The following is a 17,283-nucleotide window of genomic DNA, read 5'->3' as shown; positions in this document are numbered from 1 at the left end:
GGTCAAAAACATCGACGTTGCAAGAGGTTTTCTGCAAGTTAATTACAGAACTTGGTCTCTTATTTATATATGTAATTTTTGTGCTCATGAGTTTAACTCGAAGTTCTTTTGCTTGTACTTCAAGCGAGCATGTTTCAACAAATTTCCTGCTGCGGCACAAGATTTATCGCCCGCTGGTCTGGATGCATCATGCATGCTTACCACGCGATACACGGACATTGTTGGCTAGTTTGCCATCCTGATTGCCCGAGTAGCACTGAGTGAATTGTCCATAATTCTTGTAAATTGTCAACTGTAGAAATTTTACATAGATTAAGACAAGCATTCATCACTTTTTGAGGTAATTTGGAAGCTCTCATTCCCAGTCATGCCATTCAATCATCACAAAAAATTTCCCCCCCAAAAATAAAAATTCCTGACCCACTGACCCAATTTTTGAGAGGCATGTAATCAGCACAACTTTTTTTTTTTGGCCCTAATAAAAGACTGCGTACCGTGCAGCTGGCTTAAGTTAAATTACCATGATAATCATGGATTCCGAGAAATCTTGGGCAAGTGTTGACCCAATTCGGACAAGCAAATTTATGGCATGGCACGCTAAAAAAAATTGTCATGGCCTGACGTGCTCTTATTCCTAGATATAAAATGTAGCCAAAGAATCTGGTAGGACATCATACAGCTTCAACAGGGGAACAGTAAATTAAACAATGGAATATAGCAAAACTGAAATAAAACTGTCAACAATTCAAAGGCAAACTGTGTAGAAGGAAATAAAATGAATGGATAAATGAGCTTTTATTTATAAACTGACCTTGCCAAATTAACTACACATCTACATTTCCTGGTTCTTACTCTTACTGTACTGAACCTCCAAGCGTTTCAGGCCAGCATATAAAAATACACTGTTTATGTGAATGATGCCATTTTTGGAACCAGAAACCTTGGTCTGTTTCATCGTTTGACTCACCAGTCCATGTAATTGAAGTCAAACCCAATAGTAACCTCTGTCTTCTTTGAAATGTTCAGTAGCGCAAACAAGCAGAAGTGAAGCATGTTGTTCTCAACGTAGTGCCGCACCTCGGCATTTGGAGAACAGGATCTCCTCACAAAGCGGGCGGCATTTCCATAGTTCCGTGCATCGATACAGATATCCACATTGTTGAATTTGGAATAGAACAACACGTATGGGTAATGCCTAAAAGACAGAAGTAAGTACTATTTCAGCAAATTTTACAAATTTAGTAACAAAATTGAAATAGAATTTTTGTACATTGTCATTCTTATGATTTTCATCTTCACACATGTGCTCACTAAAATAATTAGTCATAACTTATTTATAGCACAAAAAGCATATACATGTATGCTTAAATATGATGCCAATGCTAAACAAACACATCAAGAAAAAGAATGCTGAATGAGCAGCATAACCACAGAAATGCATATTTCAATCTGAAATATGTCATTGAGAACTTATGCATATTTGTATCTTAACAGGGGAAATTTGAGATGAACAATTTAGATAGAAATTGGTACAAATTCAAACTTAAGAAATCAACACTGAGCAACAATTTTTTCTTTCTGACATATCTCAATACAAAGTACAAGGTTTTCGGTGTTAATTTGAAGTATTTATGTCCATTTATTTCCGGGTCAATCACAGAAAGCACTTCACAATTCTTACATTCATGTTATAACTTGTGTTATTTTAGTGATGATATCAGTAAAGTAAAAAAAAACAACAAAGGATATGCATGAAGAGAGACTGTTAATGAAGATAGGCTAATGTGTACTTACCGCTTAAAGAATGCCTTGTCTCCTTCTAACTGTTCCTTGAGCATCACTTTACCCAAGTACTCAATGATGAAGTCATTACTTTGGAGGCTCTCGGAAGCAGCAATTCCCACACTGGATGCGTTCCTCCCAAACCTATTCAGACTCACTAAGGGATTGGTGGGCTTGGGTAGATCAGTGAGGGCAAATGGCAATGGGTCTGGTTTTCCTCCCTTAGCACGGGATGCAATGATGTGTTGAATATCGGCACTATACTGGTTGCAGGCAGCTTCCTCGTACCTGTCATGTGTCTCTCTGTAAGGACCAGCATAGAAATAACTTGCCTCTGCATCCTAGCAGCAATACCTCATGATTAAACATTTCCAGCCTCCACTGGTATTCAGGCCTTGAACTTCGAATTTAAAACCTGGTGATCGCAGATCAAACCAGTTGAATGTAACACAAAAACAGACACTATCCAGTGAGAGGTAATGCAGAACTATTAGTTACTTTGCTGCTTTAAATGTACATTCTCCAGAGCAAAACTCACCCTTTGAACAAAAAACTTTTTACACTTTATTTGGAATTTTGATATCAACTCAGCATTCAGCTTTGTGCTAACACTTTTTCTCCCACAGCAACTCACCAAGAGTGAAAGAGGAAATGTCAATGTTGCAACCTCTTTGAACACAGAAGAGCATATTGGCAACTATAAAAAACACAAACTGAATCGACCCCTAGCATTGAGAATTCTCAATGTACTTCAACACATTTCCCGTAACAGGTGCTTTGGACTGATTTTCCAATTTTACCCAAGAGAGAGTGTGTTATTTCTGGCCAGTGAATACATTCAAGAAATGGTCGTGTGGATATTACTAGTCCCCAATTAGGCTATGACTCACTCTGAATCATTCCAGGCTGGCATGGCCTCCTCATCCATGATGTCAAGTTCTACAGGAGCAGTTATATCCTCAGACTTGTTGCACTTCTTGCTGTGGCGCTTCTATTTATTGGTGCAAATTTATTCAGAATACAAGTGGGAACTAGTTACAATGAAACAGTGCACTGGAAAATTGGGCTATTATTTCCCTTTTTGGAATATGTAAAAATAAAAAAGGACTTGGCATGTTTTAGTCACCTTCATTTTATTACCAAATTATGTATTTCATTGTAAGTTGAGATAAAATCAGATTAAGACTTTTACTGTAAATTGTTTCACATATTAAAAAGCTGGTCCATCCATCTCACTTTTAAGGCCAAACTTTAATAACGATACTTGCATTGTTATGCTTAATCTTAGTTTTTCAACAAGCTACAAAGTTCACTCAAACCCTAACAGTCCTCAATTCTTCACCTGTTGGAGGACTGAGGGTTAGGGTTAATAATGAATGTTGTTATACATAAGAGCAAAACATATTAACCAAATCAATTCTGCATGTAATGTAATGTAATGTAAGAAAGTACACTTTTAATTATCAGGCATATCCCTGCATTGTTGCAGTTCACAATACAGAGAGCCAAGTTCTATTTTCTGCACACACATACATGTACAAACCACACCACATAGGTTGTGATTTGTGGATGTAATTTCTATTGGCACAGGCATAGCATTTTCCCCTCGATCTACCACAGGGTTTTTTTTGTGGGTTAAACATCCTGTTTCACTATCCAAATGTGATTGTAATATTTCACAGAAGCGCTCCTTCCACACACATGGAAGCACGCAAGTACTCAATGAACTATTCAGTACAGCCACATGTACATCAACTGTTAGGGGCTCTCATTTCAATGACAGAATAGGTCAGTGAAACGAAAAGTGGAATCTTATTGTGGTTCATTGGAATATTACTACTGCTGTGAACCTGGAATTTTTGTATCAAAAACAAAGCATCCACTGTATTTTAAAGTGATTCACTATTGTTTTCATTAGTATTTTGCTGAAATGAACAGTGTAGACAGTGTTGTGACTGAGCGAATGATCGAATTTAACCCTAAGCCCCCAGGCCTTTTTACCAGGAACCATCCTGAATCCCCCGAAATCCTCCGATTTTCAACATTAAAAAAATTGCATTCGGCCCAAATCCTCCAAAATTTCTTGAAAATGTCATTTGGAGATGTGCCTAACTGCCCAAATCTTTCAAAATCCTGCGGCAATTCCTATCATTATGTTGAGGCAGTGTGAATGGCATTCTTGAGCAGTGCAGTTGATTCAAAGGAAATATCAGGCTGATTTTGTGCTTGACTAAGCACAGACAACATAAGGTCTAATCCTGGACTTTCATCCTACGAAATCAGCCATGCACTTTTGCCATACACCCTCGGTTAACGTTAATCAACTTTCCATCAGATTTTCCCAAATGAATTCTGCTGGTCACCATCTGAATATATCTGCTATAAATTTAAAAGCCTTTCAGTCACTCCAAAAATAAAAATTCCAAGAGAAATTTGTCTCTTCCAGATGAAACGAGGGAATGCCCAGGTATTTGGTCATTTCTTACCTTTCTCTTTTTATGATGTTTGTCTTCCTCTTTTTCCTTGGATCGTTTCTTCTTTTTCTTCTTCATCTTCTTGTGCTTACTGTGAGTGGTCAGTGTCAGGCTTGTGGGAGAGTTAGAAATGGCTGTGTATGTTGCTCCGGCGCCTACTGACACAGCTGGAACCTCATCGACACTGTCACTCGAGGAGTCATCTGTGTCAAGTTAAACAGTAATTGACTACAGGTCAACTCTATGCAATGTGCTATCAAAACAACTACAGGAGTACTTCTGACAGTGTGTAACAAGTACTTTTGAACACGGCAATTGCAACAATTCAAAAACAAACTCAATTATACCATTCAAATTTACAATTTTTCTTTTCCATTTTGTTTTGTGAATGTGACTTACTCCAAGAAAGAGTTATGACCCCTTTTACAGGCATGCAACTTGGACTAAGGAAAGACTTTGTACGGTGTTTTCCAATTTTCAATGGCATGAGTGTGAAGTGAAAAACAAGGAAATCAGCTGATCAAAGGAAAAGTTGCACGCCTACTTTTAGAGGGCATCACTTTGATTTGGTTCTGAGAACAGTACAGTCGTAGCGATCTCACCTGACATGGCTGCACGTTTCTTGCTCTGGAGTGCAACAGCTCGTTGCTTGTCCACTTCACGCGGCTGACATCTCTCACAATAGAATGTCTCAGGGATACTGTCCCTCTCAAGACCCATACAGTCCACATGCTGCCAGACACAGCAACGGTCACAGCAGATCATGTAGCCATCATCATGATCGAAGTTGCTGAGGAAGGGAGGGCAATCACGATTATCGGAATGAAATTGGAAACAAGTGGTCCACTTAACAGTTCAGACGATAGATTTCAAACATTAAATACTCTGAATCAGAAATAATAGAATCTAAGAGATTTCACGAGGTAACTTGACTGCAGCAAACAGCAAGCTTAAAAGAGATCACTTGTGTATCCATTATATATTGTCTAGCTTCACAAACCTTTTATAGAATCATTTAATCCTTTTGAGTTTCACAGGTCAAAGAACCTAAGAACACGTTCTGCAGATTTTTTTGACTTGAGGATCAATCTACACATCTGCACTGTTTCCTTGTCTTCTTTCCGATGAAGTTCTGGATGCCAACTTTGAGCCCTCTTTTGATCACCCCAAAAGACATGAACAAGAATCACAATGCACTGTTCTACCTAGTGTTTTGCTTCAAAGAGGCCACATTTTTTATTTTATGGGGGGAACACTGGTATCATATCCTGCAGTTCAGCATTTGGGATTTCAAGGTATTCATGGTGACAGACAACTAAGGTGGAAAGCTTGCGGTAGCACCATGCAAGGATACAATCTCTTTGTGAGTCTGTATGGTTCTGAAAAGAACTGTGAACCACGGTTCTTTTCAGAACCATACAGACTCACAAAGAGATCGTATCCTTGCATGGTGCTACTGCAAGCTTTCCACTTTAGTTCAGCATTTGTTGACAGCCTCATATACACACATTTTGTCAGGCGTCCTCATCCAAATTCAAATTGAAATCCAAGAATGTCCAGACTGCTTAGTCCATATGAAAAGTCATTACCCTATTCAATCATTTTCTGGTAAACTCTAAAGTAAATTGCCTCTATTGAAATGTTTGCCCAGAGTACGTTATTTCCACTCAAATGAAGTGAATTTAAATCTTAATTCTATTCAAGGAAAATTATGGTGTAAATCGTGGTACAGCAAAAAAATTATCCTCTTCCCTAACATACTCTATTTAAAAGGAATGCCCTGAAGTTTTCTTTTTTTTTTCAGGGGGAGGGAATGATTGGAATAAAACTGGAAATAAAGGGAGAAATACAAATACAAATGTGTCTACAACAGTTTGATTGTGGTGCAATAAAGGCTCAACTGACTCGTTTATGCAAAAAAACTAGTATCCTATAAAAGTGTTGTTCCTTTCATGTAACACAAATGTCGCCTGACCTTTCTTGCTGTTACATGTATATTTAACCCTAACAGTCCTCAGTCCTCCAACAGGTGAAGGATTGAGGACTGTTAGGGTTAATCAGTTAACACTCAGCTTCACAACAAATCAGTATAAGAGCCCCCCCCCAAATCTATCTACACCCTACTTTCAGATGGCATATTAACAGGAAGCAGGACTACAGTGTTCTAGGGGTTTTTTTGCCTCAAGTACTTTTGTTTACATCTACACATAAACCCATGCATACAGAGGTTCTAGCATAACCTGCTTTAATTTGTATTTTAGCCACATATAAAACAAGCAAGGCTAACTGTGGCATGAATGTTTGATTTGAGTGAAGTTTGTTTTTGATTGGTTGAACTTCTAAACCTTTTGAGTTCAAACTTTTTTCAACTGGAAAAACCACTTACAGTTTCAAACAGCAGTTTTTCCAAGAACTAGCTTTTCTAAAACAATTTATGCGTTAAATAAAAATCAGCAGAAACCGATCAGGAGTAGCATACACTGTACGTTCATATTTTTGGCTAGTAACCTAATTCCGCCGAGCCAACATTTATGTGTTCAGCAAACTCTGTGGCTACCACAGAATTCTGCATATGTCATCTATGGGTACATCAAGTTCTCAGCGAAGGACAAATACCACAAGCTTCTCATTTCTAGTTGGGAACTTTCAGCACAAACTTCCAAAGCACAAATTGTCACTGCATCAGGGTTAACCACTGGATATTAGATTTCGTACATGCAAGACTTAATGCTGGTCGGGACACAACGCTCATCTGATCTCCTTCACAAGTGTTGAAAACCCCTTCAACCCCAGCTAGACGTAATAAAAATTGCAGCTGCGATCAGAGGTTGAACATTTTCAATTTAACAGTCCACAAATGTGGCACTGGCTGCCTACAGAAAACCTGATGGGGGTTATGTGCAAGGCTAAACTCTTCACAATAATCCACACATTCATGTACGTGTATCTGACCCCCTAAAAAAGTGAACTCACCATATGCATCTGGTTACCCCTTCGTCTTTGCTTTCTGCTGGCTCTGGAGAACTTACAGTGACCTTCACCTCAAGCTTCAAAGGGTCATCAAATATCCCGTTTACTTTGGTTGCTACTGGGGAGACTATGGGGACTGGAGAAGGTGACTCAGGTGGGGTAGGAGGAGGGGGCGCACCATAATTATGATCCTACATGCAGCAAACAAAGGAAACCAGTGTTTTGAACTCTGGCACAGCTGTCTTAGGTAAAGGATATTTCACTAATATGGCATACAATATCTAATGAGTTACTTTTTACCAAGCAAAGAAAACATTATTTGGCATTAATTATTTAACAATATGTATCACTTTGCTAGACTAAAAGTCAAAACTTGAATGATTACAATTCAGTTTTTTCTTTTTTCCTTTAGTACCTTCATCAAACTAACATGCTTCTATAAACTGATTAATTCCTAGTTTGATTAGCACCATAAAAATATCCATATAAGTTCTCATTTTTGAACACTCGATCAAGCCCCATACATTCAAATCTCATAATATTGCAAGATACTTCAAGCAGCAAGTCTTTTACTGCCTGCATAAGAGTGTATTGTACCTGATAAGGTAAACCAATATAATGGGTGGTTGCATGAGCCGTGTGTGTTGGGTGACTGGTGACATCTCCTGTTGCCACGGGTTGTTCTACTGGTTCGGGACTGCAGTGGTGTATAAAAGAAAGAAAAACAAAATTGCTAAGAGAACAACGGCCAGTGAAATTGATAATATATTAAAGCAACTGCCAAGATAACTTCTATTTTATGGGGATGAATTTTCATAGACAAGGAAGGAAGTTCAATGTCAATGAACTACAGTCAGTGAGCAAATATCCATAAATTTTGTTTCTCGTTTCGTTGATCAAAGTTCAAAGTTGAAAGGATGAGAATGTGGTTTAACATGTTATAGAAATTACTGACATTTCGAACTGTTACTATCAAATATAAAAATTCACCTGGAAAAAGAAGCAATGAATACAAAGTGGCTTTTAAAACCAAAAGCACATTACAATACAAACATGAGGGGAGTGATAGGTGCCAACACACCAGTGCCACAAGCAGAACGTTTGTCTAAACAGAAAATAAAAATGGTGGCAGTTGTACGGTGTTAAACCTTACCATCCTCAAACCTCCGACATCCTCTGGGTGGTTTTGGAAGAGTTTGGAGGAATAAAGTGTAGCTGATTGTGAAAGATGCAATGTGTCATGATTGCGGGTTAGACCCTGTGATATTTACGCTCAGCTTTGCATAAATTCATGTGTAGATTATACAGAAAATCATTAACATACTGTTCCATAATATTGTTCTTTCTACCTCCATACAGCAAGAACTGCTTAAGGATTCTGAAGGAGTGAGGCAGTGGGCAACCTTCAAGGGGCCATATTCAAGACATTTTGGCAGACTGAGGCTGAATGCAATCAGTGGGAATTTTCTGCACAGATAATCAGAAGATTTTGAAGGATTAAAGTCGGTGCCTAGCAAAAAGGCCTAGGGGGTACGGTTAAAATGTCTCCCTGCTACACAGAGGACAAGAACACAAACACTTCCTGGCTCACTACTTACTCAGAACCTGCAGCCATGGCAGCATAGTTCTTGTCTGTCAATGCTCCGTCATATACTAGTATGTTACTCATTACGCAGTAGTTAACATGGGGCTAAGTTGTCGGGGATGCAGGGCAGCTGTTGTCCAAGGGACGCTGCACTTTGCATACATGGCAAGTGCTTTGTCCTCAGGACCCTGGGATAAAAAAAGTAAAAGCAATGTATTGATATACATGAAATGTACAAATAGATATTTCCATCAATAATTATCTTTCACCTCCCCATAAACAAAACAAAACAGAAAACAATAAAAACTTTCCCGAAACAAACAAACAAACAAACAAACAAACAAACAAACAAACAACCAAACAAACAACCCAACAAACAAACAAAAGAAAAACAAACTGAAACAAAACTATATAAAGTACAATTTTCAAAGATATAATCTGCAAGTAAATGCAGCATAACCAACTTCAACACTTAACAACAGATTACTTTGTGTGTTGACAATACACGGCAAGACCAACAACCAGGGAAAAATTATCTTTCTTGTAATGCCTGTGCAACACTTTTGGCATGAAAACTGTAAAATAACACAACAGCACGCATACCTCTACTTAAAAATATGACACAACTTTACCACGTTGGCTGTAGCATTATGCATTGTACACGTATGCAAGTACATGTACATACATGTGCATGTACATCTCAGCCTACCAAGACCATGTTGTCATACCTGCCAACAATGAAAACTCAGAAATTGGAACCCATATTTTTCGAGCCCATAGCAAAAAATGCTACTTGCATGTACATGTACATGAACGCACCTGTATGTATGTTTAAATGCAATTGTTTGACAGCAAATAATGACCCCCTTTTTCTGCAAAATATGCTTCTCTTGCCAGGACTTATTTTATTCCCTTTCCATGGAAATCAAAATGCTTCGATTTTAGGCCTTTGAAAACTTGAAAATCGGAACAGTTGTGATTAAATCAGAATACTTGGCAGGTTATGTGTTGTGCTGATGTGTCAAAATATGTACGCGTACCGAAGGTAATACATTTTTACACACTGTTTGCTCAATTTGGTCCCTAAGCAATAGACATTGCAAATGATATGCATGCACATGCAACACATTTCATGTTATGTATCTTCAAATTGCCAAATCATGAACAATGTGACTTTTGAAGGCCTGTTCATTATCTTAAATTAATTGGGTTTGCAAATGTTATTTGATAAGCCAATACAGTAACTTTTGCAACTGTGTGTAAATGACCTGTACAATGATCATGTGTTTATAATTAAAAATAAAAACAATGTTGAGAAAATTGGTAAAGACATGCACTGTTAAAGTCTTTCTGATCTAAACTTACACGTATATGTACAAGCATACCTCATACATGTACATTGATCAGCAATTTTCAGTGTGTATACAGATTAATTTCCTGCTGCAGTTGTAATTTGCAAGGCCTCTACAAAAAAGGGAAAGAAAAAATCCCACATTTTGGGTAACAAACCTTCAAAAATGTGTATATCATAATCTGAGAATGACAAACACCTGTATAGTTCCATAAACAGTCATTGGTATTAATCCTTACTGTTTCTACATGTATACAAACAGCAATACAGCAAATAGCCCCATGACAAGATCGAGCACAATGTGAGCACTTATCAAGCAGTGAGTCACTGCCTTTGTTCGAAATATTCCCTGTAAACCCATTATGCCAATTAGAATTTAGTGAAGAAATTTTCCATTAAAACAGCACTGTGCATAGTACACAAAGACTGTAGATACAAGTATTGACACACAATGGAACGATATTTCTAGACAATGCTTCAGATAATTTTTCTAATTAACTGGGGTAAAGTATGTTGTAAAATACAACAACTATATATATGAACATGGAGGCTGATGTTAAACACATGAAGCCTAAAATAGTTGTGCATCTACATGTACATATACATGTACATACATGCACAAACCGCCGACGTGATTTGTGTGTGGACGCAATACTGCCTTGAAGGCAGCCTTTCAAATGCAAATGCAGCCTCTCCTACGACCTGTTAAATGTTTTGTCCACGTACGTGCAGATGTACAATTACAGGTTATATGTATTTTTTACTTAATGAACATGTCCATGTGCATGATGATCTCAAGTTCAAGTATAATATTTTATACGCAACTATGTGGACACATTTTGGTGTTACACATCATGGTCTGGTAACTGATCACATAAATACATGTACTTATATACATTTTTATCATCATACTACTGTACATGTACATGTATATGTACTAGGCCTGCTTTACAACACTACTGGTACTTACATGCCCCGTAATTCACATGGTCACAGGGTAAATATTTCTACTGAACACAAACAAAAACATATGTTACACTTATGAATCGTGCATTTTACATCTTGAAAAAAAAGTTATGCATGGACACCTTAATTTCATTCAATAGAAGATGTGGGGATTTAGCCACACAATAGTTCTGTACAGGCTGACTATAATCGATGATTTAAAACCCAAACTGCTTTGTTTATAGTGGACTCCGATGGATAAACTGTCAAATTATTGATGGCATCACAGCGATTGCTCTCTCCAGACAATAGAAACAACATGTGTGATAGCATAATGTGTGATTCTGTTAAACGGTGTATTACTACGTGTACATTTACATGTACATACACATATGTAGTAACACACCATGTATTCTATTTACACTGTAATCTATGCATTCTATGACTGAATCTCCTGGTTGTCCTACATGGGAACGTAAGTGTACCACCAGGACACTGGTTATCACAACGCTAAAGAAAAAGTGACATTAAGACAAATGAAAAACCACAATACTTAAACACGATTGTAAGCACAATAATGTAATATACATTACTACATGTACATGTATTTCTTCACAAGATGTAATACTGGCTGCATGCTGTTGCTATGAAACTGACAGTACAGTATCCATTACAGATTCATGGAGTCAAGTATCGTACATACATGTATAATGTACATGTCCCTGTATTGCATACATGTACACATGGCAAGGAAGAAATTGAAAATGGATCTGGATAGTTATGATGCAATTACATGTACAATTATAGCAAACCCTCCTGTATTTTATAAAATAGAATTTAATAAACAGTGTAAAGACAACATCAATCAATTTAAATTGTGACCAAGCATACATGTACAAGGTATACATGTATGTACATGTAATTAATATAATGTACGTGTACACGTATGTACGTGCCTGTACAGTGGGAACATGCAACTCATGCCCAGGTCACCTTGTGCCCACCTTTGTAAAGGGGTTGCTTGTATCCAAGGATAGGAGTGTCCAGGCACATTCTGGACACACTATTAAGGCCATTATGAACACCTTGTTTAGTTGTATACACGTCTACATGTATTTATGCATCTAAAAGTACAAAAATCTTAGAAACTTTAATGCCCTGTTTTCCAGTGTAAGGCAAAATGCAGACACTCGTTTTCAAATGCTGACTAAGACATCTTTTTGATTGATGTACATCAATGTAAAACTATCCTCAAAAGAGGCAAGTGTAATATGTCTCCTATTTCTTCTTTTGGCAGTAAAGACTATTATTGGATTGTACATGTACTTGTTCTTAGTTGTTAAAAATAATAAATTTTTAAAATGCAGACATGTACATGTAATTTCCTTTATCTGCAGTTTGGCAGTGCCATTTAGGTTTTTTAAATACAATTCATTTTTCCCTTGTCCAAAGTTTTGTCAAGCAGCCAAAATCATTTCCACATGTACTTTAAAAACTATTTTACTTGGAATCATTAGCTTTATACCATGTCCTTAGGAGTAACTGCTCTATATACAGGCAATGCCATTAGCCTGTAATCTTTCATATAGTCTGTTCATGGTTCATCACAGAACACTAAACTCATTTAAATTTGACAGGGACATCAAACTGTCGCCTTTAATACATACATGTTCAGGTATTTTGACCTGTAAAATGGTACTCATAATCACAAATGATTCAGATCACTGACTTGATCAATGGATAGGCTGTAAAGAGACTACGGCAGCACAAGATGCACCTTTTGACTGATTAGAAGAGGTCTTGGGCCAACATCCAAAAGATAAGCAAAGTTGTGAACTTTAAAATACCAGTCTACAGAACACAGCTACACTGGGTCTGGATGTACTTTACGAAACTTCATTTTGTTTATTACTCAGGTGACAAAACAGTGCTGTACAGAGAAAATTAAAATGAGGAGCCACTGGCTCGTAGAAAAACAAAGTTTGGCGCCAGGTCGATTTTTGTACATGCTGTACTCACATTTGCAAAATACACAAGTTAGGCCTACAACATGTACAAAACCTGACAAAACACACAGAAACATTATTCTGTCAGTTATTCGCAGGACAGAAAGGCTTTGGATTTTGTGCTTGTGGAATAAATAAAAAATGGCACCCATGTTGTATGAAAAAAAGGCTGAAAGAAAAGACAAAGCATGTTTGTTCTCTTACATTCGAGCATTTCGTACCCGGGACCGGACCGGCACATGTTCATGCATAGACACTATGAACATGATGAACATCTAACAAAAGAAACACAGCGCAATAACAATGGACGCTCATTGTTAGTGCACTGTGTTTCTTTTGTTAGATGTTCGTAGTGAGATAGCTTGTGCATCTGCTAATGAATACGTGCAACAACATCTCAGCTCCCCATACACACTCTTTACGGCATGCGACCACAAACCAGTCGATTCGGGTACCTAGTACCTGTATGTGCATGTATGTACCTACATGTAGCTACGCTCCAGTTAACGTGGGCTCATGCTGTGTACGTAGTAAGATGGAGAAAGACCGCGTGGTCATACAGAGACACATCACTCGATGATGTAGAAGAAAACTGAGTAACGATTGTTCGTGAAATATGACTGACAAGGTGGGCGACTAACGGGCACAAATCATGGTTGCCATTGGCGATAAGAATCAAACATTTGGCCGCACGTCATAATATTTTTAGGGGCAAATGCGACTGTTTTGGTTTCACTGTACAGTGCTGACAAAAATACTTCTCAGTACACCTCAATGTGGTTATAAATGACTTTTTCAAATTTGCAGCTGTTTAATCATGTTAATGTTGACTTAGGTATGGGTTGAATTGAGTGTGACTATGAGTTGACCTCATTACTATGATCTGTTGAACTGGGTACAGGTTGACGAAGGCATTAAATTTTGGATACGAGTTAACGAAGGTACAAATTGACCTGCTGTAGGTATTTTCTTTTTTCCATGTTTTCTTTATAGCTCTTTTACCTTCCCTTGTCCTGCTAAATTTGAAAAACTTAGCCAGATTGTAAACAATGTGGTTTAAACATTTCCCCTTTTATGTGTGATTTGGAAAAACATTTTCAAAGAAAAAAGGTTGGAAAACCTATTTTGCAACTTCCATTGTGAAGTACACAAAACAGTTATTTGCATACATGACCAGTGGAAATACTTCAGGCACTAGTTCCTCTGTTCATCATCTGATAATGTACATATGTACATGTATAGACCCCTGCGAGTACGTAACCGGTACACTGAAAGCAAAAATGGAGAGGAATGCTGTATCAGACCATTACACATTTTGAGTGTCGTAGCCACTAACAATTTCAAATGGGAAGTCTGTTAACTTAAGGAGGATTTTTGGCAAAGGTCCAAGGAAGGGGCAGAAATAAAGAAGGAAAAAAACCAGTAACAGCCTTTAGCACACAGTGTCATCAACATCGGCATACCAACACCCAATGAAAAGTTACATAAATATACGAGAAAGCATACCAAAACAAGCAATCTGCTGCCGTACATATTACTTGTTCAAAGTGCTTACAACTTTCACAGATATACAGGTAAGACTGACTTTCTTCCTGTCTGGTCCGTACACGTAGCATGCAAATGTTTTAATATCCTTGGACAATCAACGGAAGGCTATTTGGCTTACTGAAATATGCAGAATGAGGCTGCTCTCTGCAGGCAGGTTGGGCAAACTTCTTTGTATTTATATACCCATACGCTCATATCACTCCAATATTGTGATGCTCCAACATGTCTGTTAAGCGCAATCTTGACTCTTACACAACTTTACTGTAGTCCCTCCTGACATGCCTGAGTTGATTATCAGGTCGGGAACCAAACATGACAATCTAGCAATGACGCTCAACCATGCATATGCTGCGTGATTGTGCAACGATGACGTAATTTCTGAGCTACTTTAGATCATGGTTTACAGATGACTTCAATCTCTTTATTGGCCGAAAACTTCAATACAAAGAGCTACATGTATGATTGCTCAAACTTACAGGAAACATGTTATCCAAGATCTCAGTGAAACTTTTCTCTTATTTGAAATTTCTAAAAGCGGATCAAGGAGATTTTTTGGTCAAATCTTGCACTGGAGGTGTTGAATTTGTATCGGTGGCGAATTCTGCAAAAAAAATAAAGTTTTGCAGAAGCTTACTTTAAGCATGAAAATTTTGCCATTAAAAATCTCCATTAATTTACCATGGCAAATTTTATGACTACCTTAGTAATTATCCAAAATAGTCATCACAAACACAAATAGTTTTGCCATAGACTCTAACGGTAACAGCCGTGGTTGTCTCGTTATTTTCCCAAAATCTTACGAGAAAAATTACATCATTATCACATGACGTGATAAAAATGATGTCATTGTCGTTTGAGCAAGTGACGTGAGCAGAAACTAGCGGCATTGCTAGTATATGTGGTTTGGTCCTCGACCTGATTTTTATGAATGGATTTTATTCAAACATGTCAAAGGCAAATCAACTCAGTAGGCCCTTATGGAGTAGGCCTAGGAATAGGCCTACATAAATTTGAGAAAGTTTCAAGACCGCTCATGTGCAATGGCAATATGGATATCCTTCCCTCAAAGTCAATTGACATGATTAACTTCAAAGTTCAACATGTTCAAGTTCACAGCCAACAGCCTAGGGAAAGTTAATTCACTGAATTCTGTAACTGGCAAACATGGCTAATGTAAAACCAAGACAGGTCACAAATTAGCCCCACTAGTGTGGCACGGACTCTCACTCCCGATCCATCCTTCACGGACTCTCACTCCCGATCCGTCCTTAAGGATGGATCGGGACTCTCACTCCCGATCCATCCTTAAGGATGGATCGGGAGTGAGAGTCCGTGCCACACTAGTAGTGGGGCGAGTCACAAATATGACTTTTCCTTCATGCCATGTATAGAGCTAGAAGTCGAGTGGGTAAGAAAGATGGCTGACCAAACATGCCAAACCACTGATCCAAGGCCTAGGCCTAACTTCATCATTTTCATGAACTTGCCTTTATAAACAAGTCACATTACACTGGCACCCAAGCCACAATAAAACTGGGCTGCAGCACACTACAAACTCACCTCGTGAAAGTCATGTACAGCTATCTGATCTCCTGAGGTGGTGCGATAATGCATTTCACACGCTATCCATTCAAAATTGAATGCACGCAAAACGTCAAATAAAGGCGCTATGCGTCAACCTCATTCCTAAATTTGTGTACACTACAGTACCAGTGACTACATATACATGTACAGTACATGTACTTGTGCATGAACACTGCTGTCAAATTTCCTATTCAGTACGTGTATAACAGTACCAGCCAACATTAGCAGCGATTGTTACGTTCCCAATTCACAATACAACCTCCGTAATCTCCGGCAAATTTCATCGAGTGCTTGTAGACGCGGAAACGCACATTAACATTTGGTTCCACCAAAAGATGATAGAATATTTCCTGAGGCATACTCTAGATACATATCCACTACGGTACAATCACTATTATCACAGAAACCAGTCGCTTGAAAGTCACTCCATTCGCACAAATCCAGTAATACAAATAGCATTCACCAATGATTCATGATGGCGGCCATGAAAGAAGGAACGACGGGTTTCATGATTGGTTACACAGGGTCAAAATTTCTGCGTTGTGGTTCCGGCGACTGTTTACTGCAACTAAGTTGAAAAAGAGCGCCCATCCCACAACTTTGCACGCAAATCGATAAAAGACCCCGAAGATGTTTTTGTTTTGCTCTCAAGCAAAATGGAATACATATTTTTTCATGTAAACAGCGGCGTAGACAGAAATGCGAAGACGGGGATCCATACCCCGATGGAAGCAAATTGCGCCTCTGACGGTTCTCGCCGGCGCGCGCGGCGCCGCGGCCGCTGCAACACAGAACATGGAGTACGGTGGTATCCACGATCCTATAAGACTCAGAGTAAAGCTTAAAAAACACTCTATCCACAAATGTCTGACGAGCAAGTATTTGCGGATGGTAGTTGAAGTAGTAACAAGCCAACTTTCCATAATTTCTGTGTTTTTTGGATACGATAAATAAGAATAAAGCATGATATGAGAGAATTTTCGTTAGCGTGTACACGTATTATTAGCGTTCAATTTACGGAACATGGTTAATATTACG

General features: G+C 38.2%; 1 protein-coding gene across 4 annotated transcripts in view; it reads right to left on the bottom strand.

The window, feature by feature from the left end:
* The window catches only part of LOC110988881 (uncharacterized), a 36,000-nt gene extending 19,228 nt beyond the window's left edge, over window positions 1-16,772 (bottom strand). The window contains exons 1-10 of one of the 4 annotated variants that reach the window (XM_087135176.1): window positions 16,222-16,772; window positions 10,197-10,275; window positions 8,825-8,999; window positions 7,824-7,923; window positions 7,230-7,417; window positions 4,859-5,046; window positions 4,269-4,459; window positions 2,673-2,773; window positions 1,795-2,085; window positions 968-1,195 (exon numbers count right to left, since the gene is read on the bottom strand). In XM_087135176.1, the coding sequence (XP_086991302.1) occupies window positions 968-1,195; window positions 1,795-2,085; window positions 2,673-2,773; window positions 4,269-4,459; window positions 4,859-5,046; window positions 7,230-7,417; window positions 7,824-7,923; window positions 8,825-8,895 (1,358 nt within the window). In that variant the 5' untranslated portion in view covers window positions 8,896-8,999; window positions 10,197-10,275; window positions 16,222-16,772. The remainder of the gene's footprint in view (window positions 1-967; window positions 1,196-1,794; window positions 2,086-2,672; window positions 2,774-4,268; window positions 4,460-4,858; window positions 5,047-7,229; window positions 7,418-7,823; window positions 7,924-8,824; window positions 9,000-10,196; window positions 10,276-16,221) is intronic. The other 3 variants (XM_087135175.1, XM_087135178.1, XM_087135177.1) reach the window with 3 other exon arrangements.
* Between the last annotated feature and the right edge of the window lie 511 nt (window positions 16,773-17,283).

The sequence above is a fragment of the Acanthaster planci genome, linkage group LG04 (genome assembly GCF_054643075.1).
Source record: "Acanthaster planci isolate LZ-2023a linkage group LG04, COTS_SCS, whole genome shotgun sequence".
Classification (NCBI taxonomy): Eukaryota; Metazoa; Echinodermata; class Asteroidea; order Valvatida; family Acanthasteridae; genus Acanthaster; species Acanthaster planci.
Note: the sequence above shows the minus strand (reverse complement) of the source record. Positions and strands in the feature narration are given on the sequence as shown.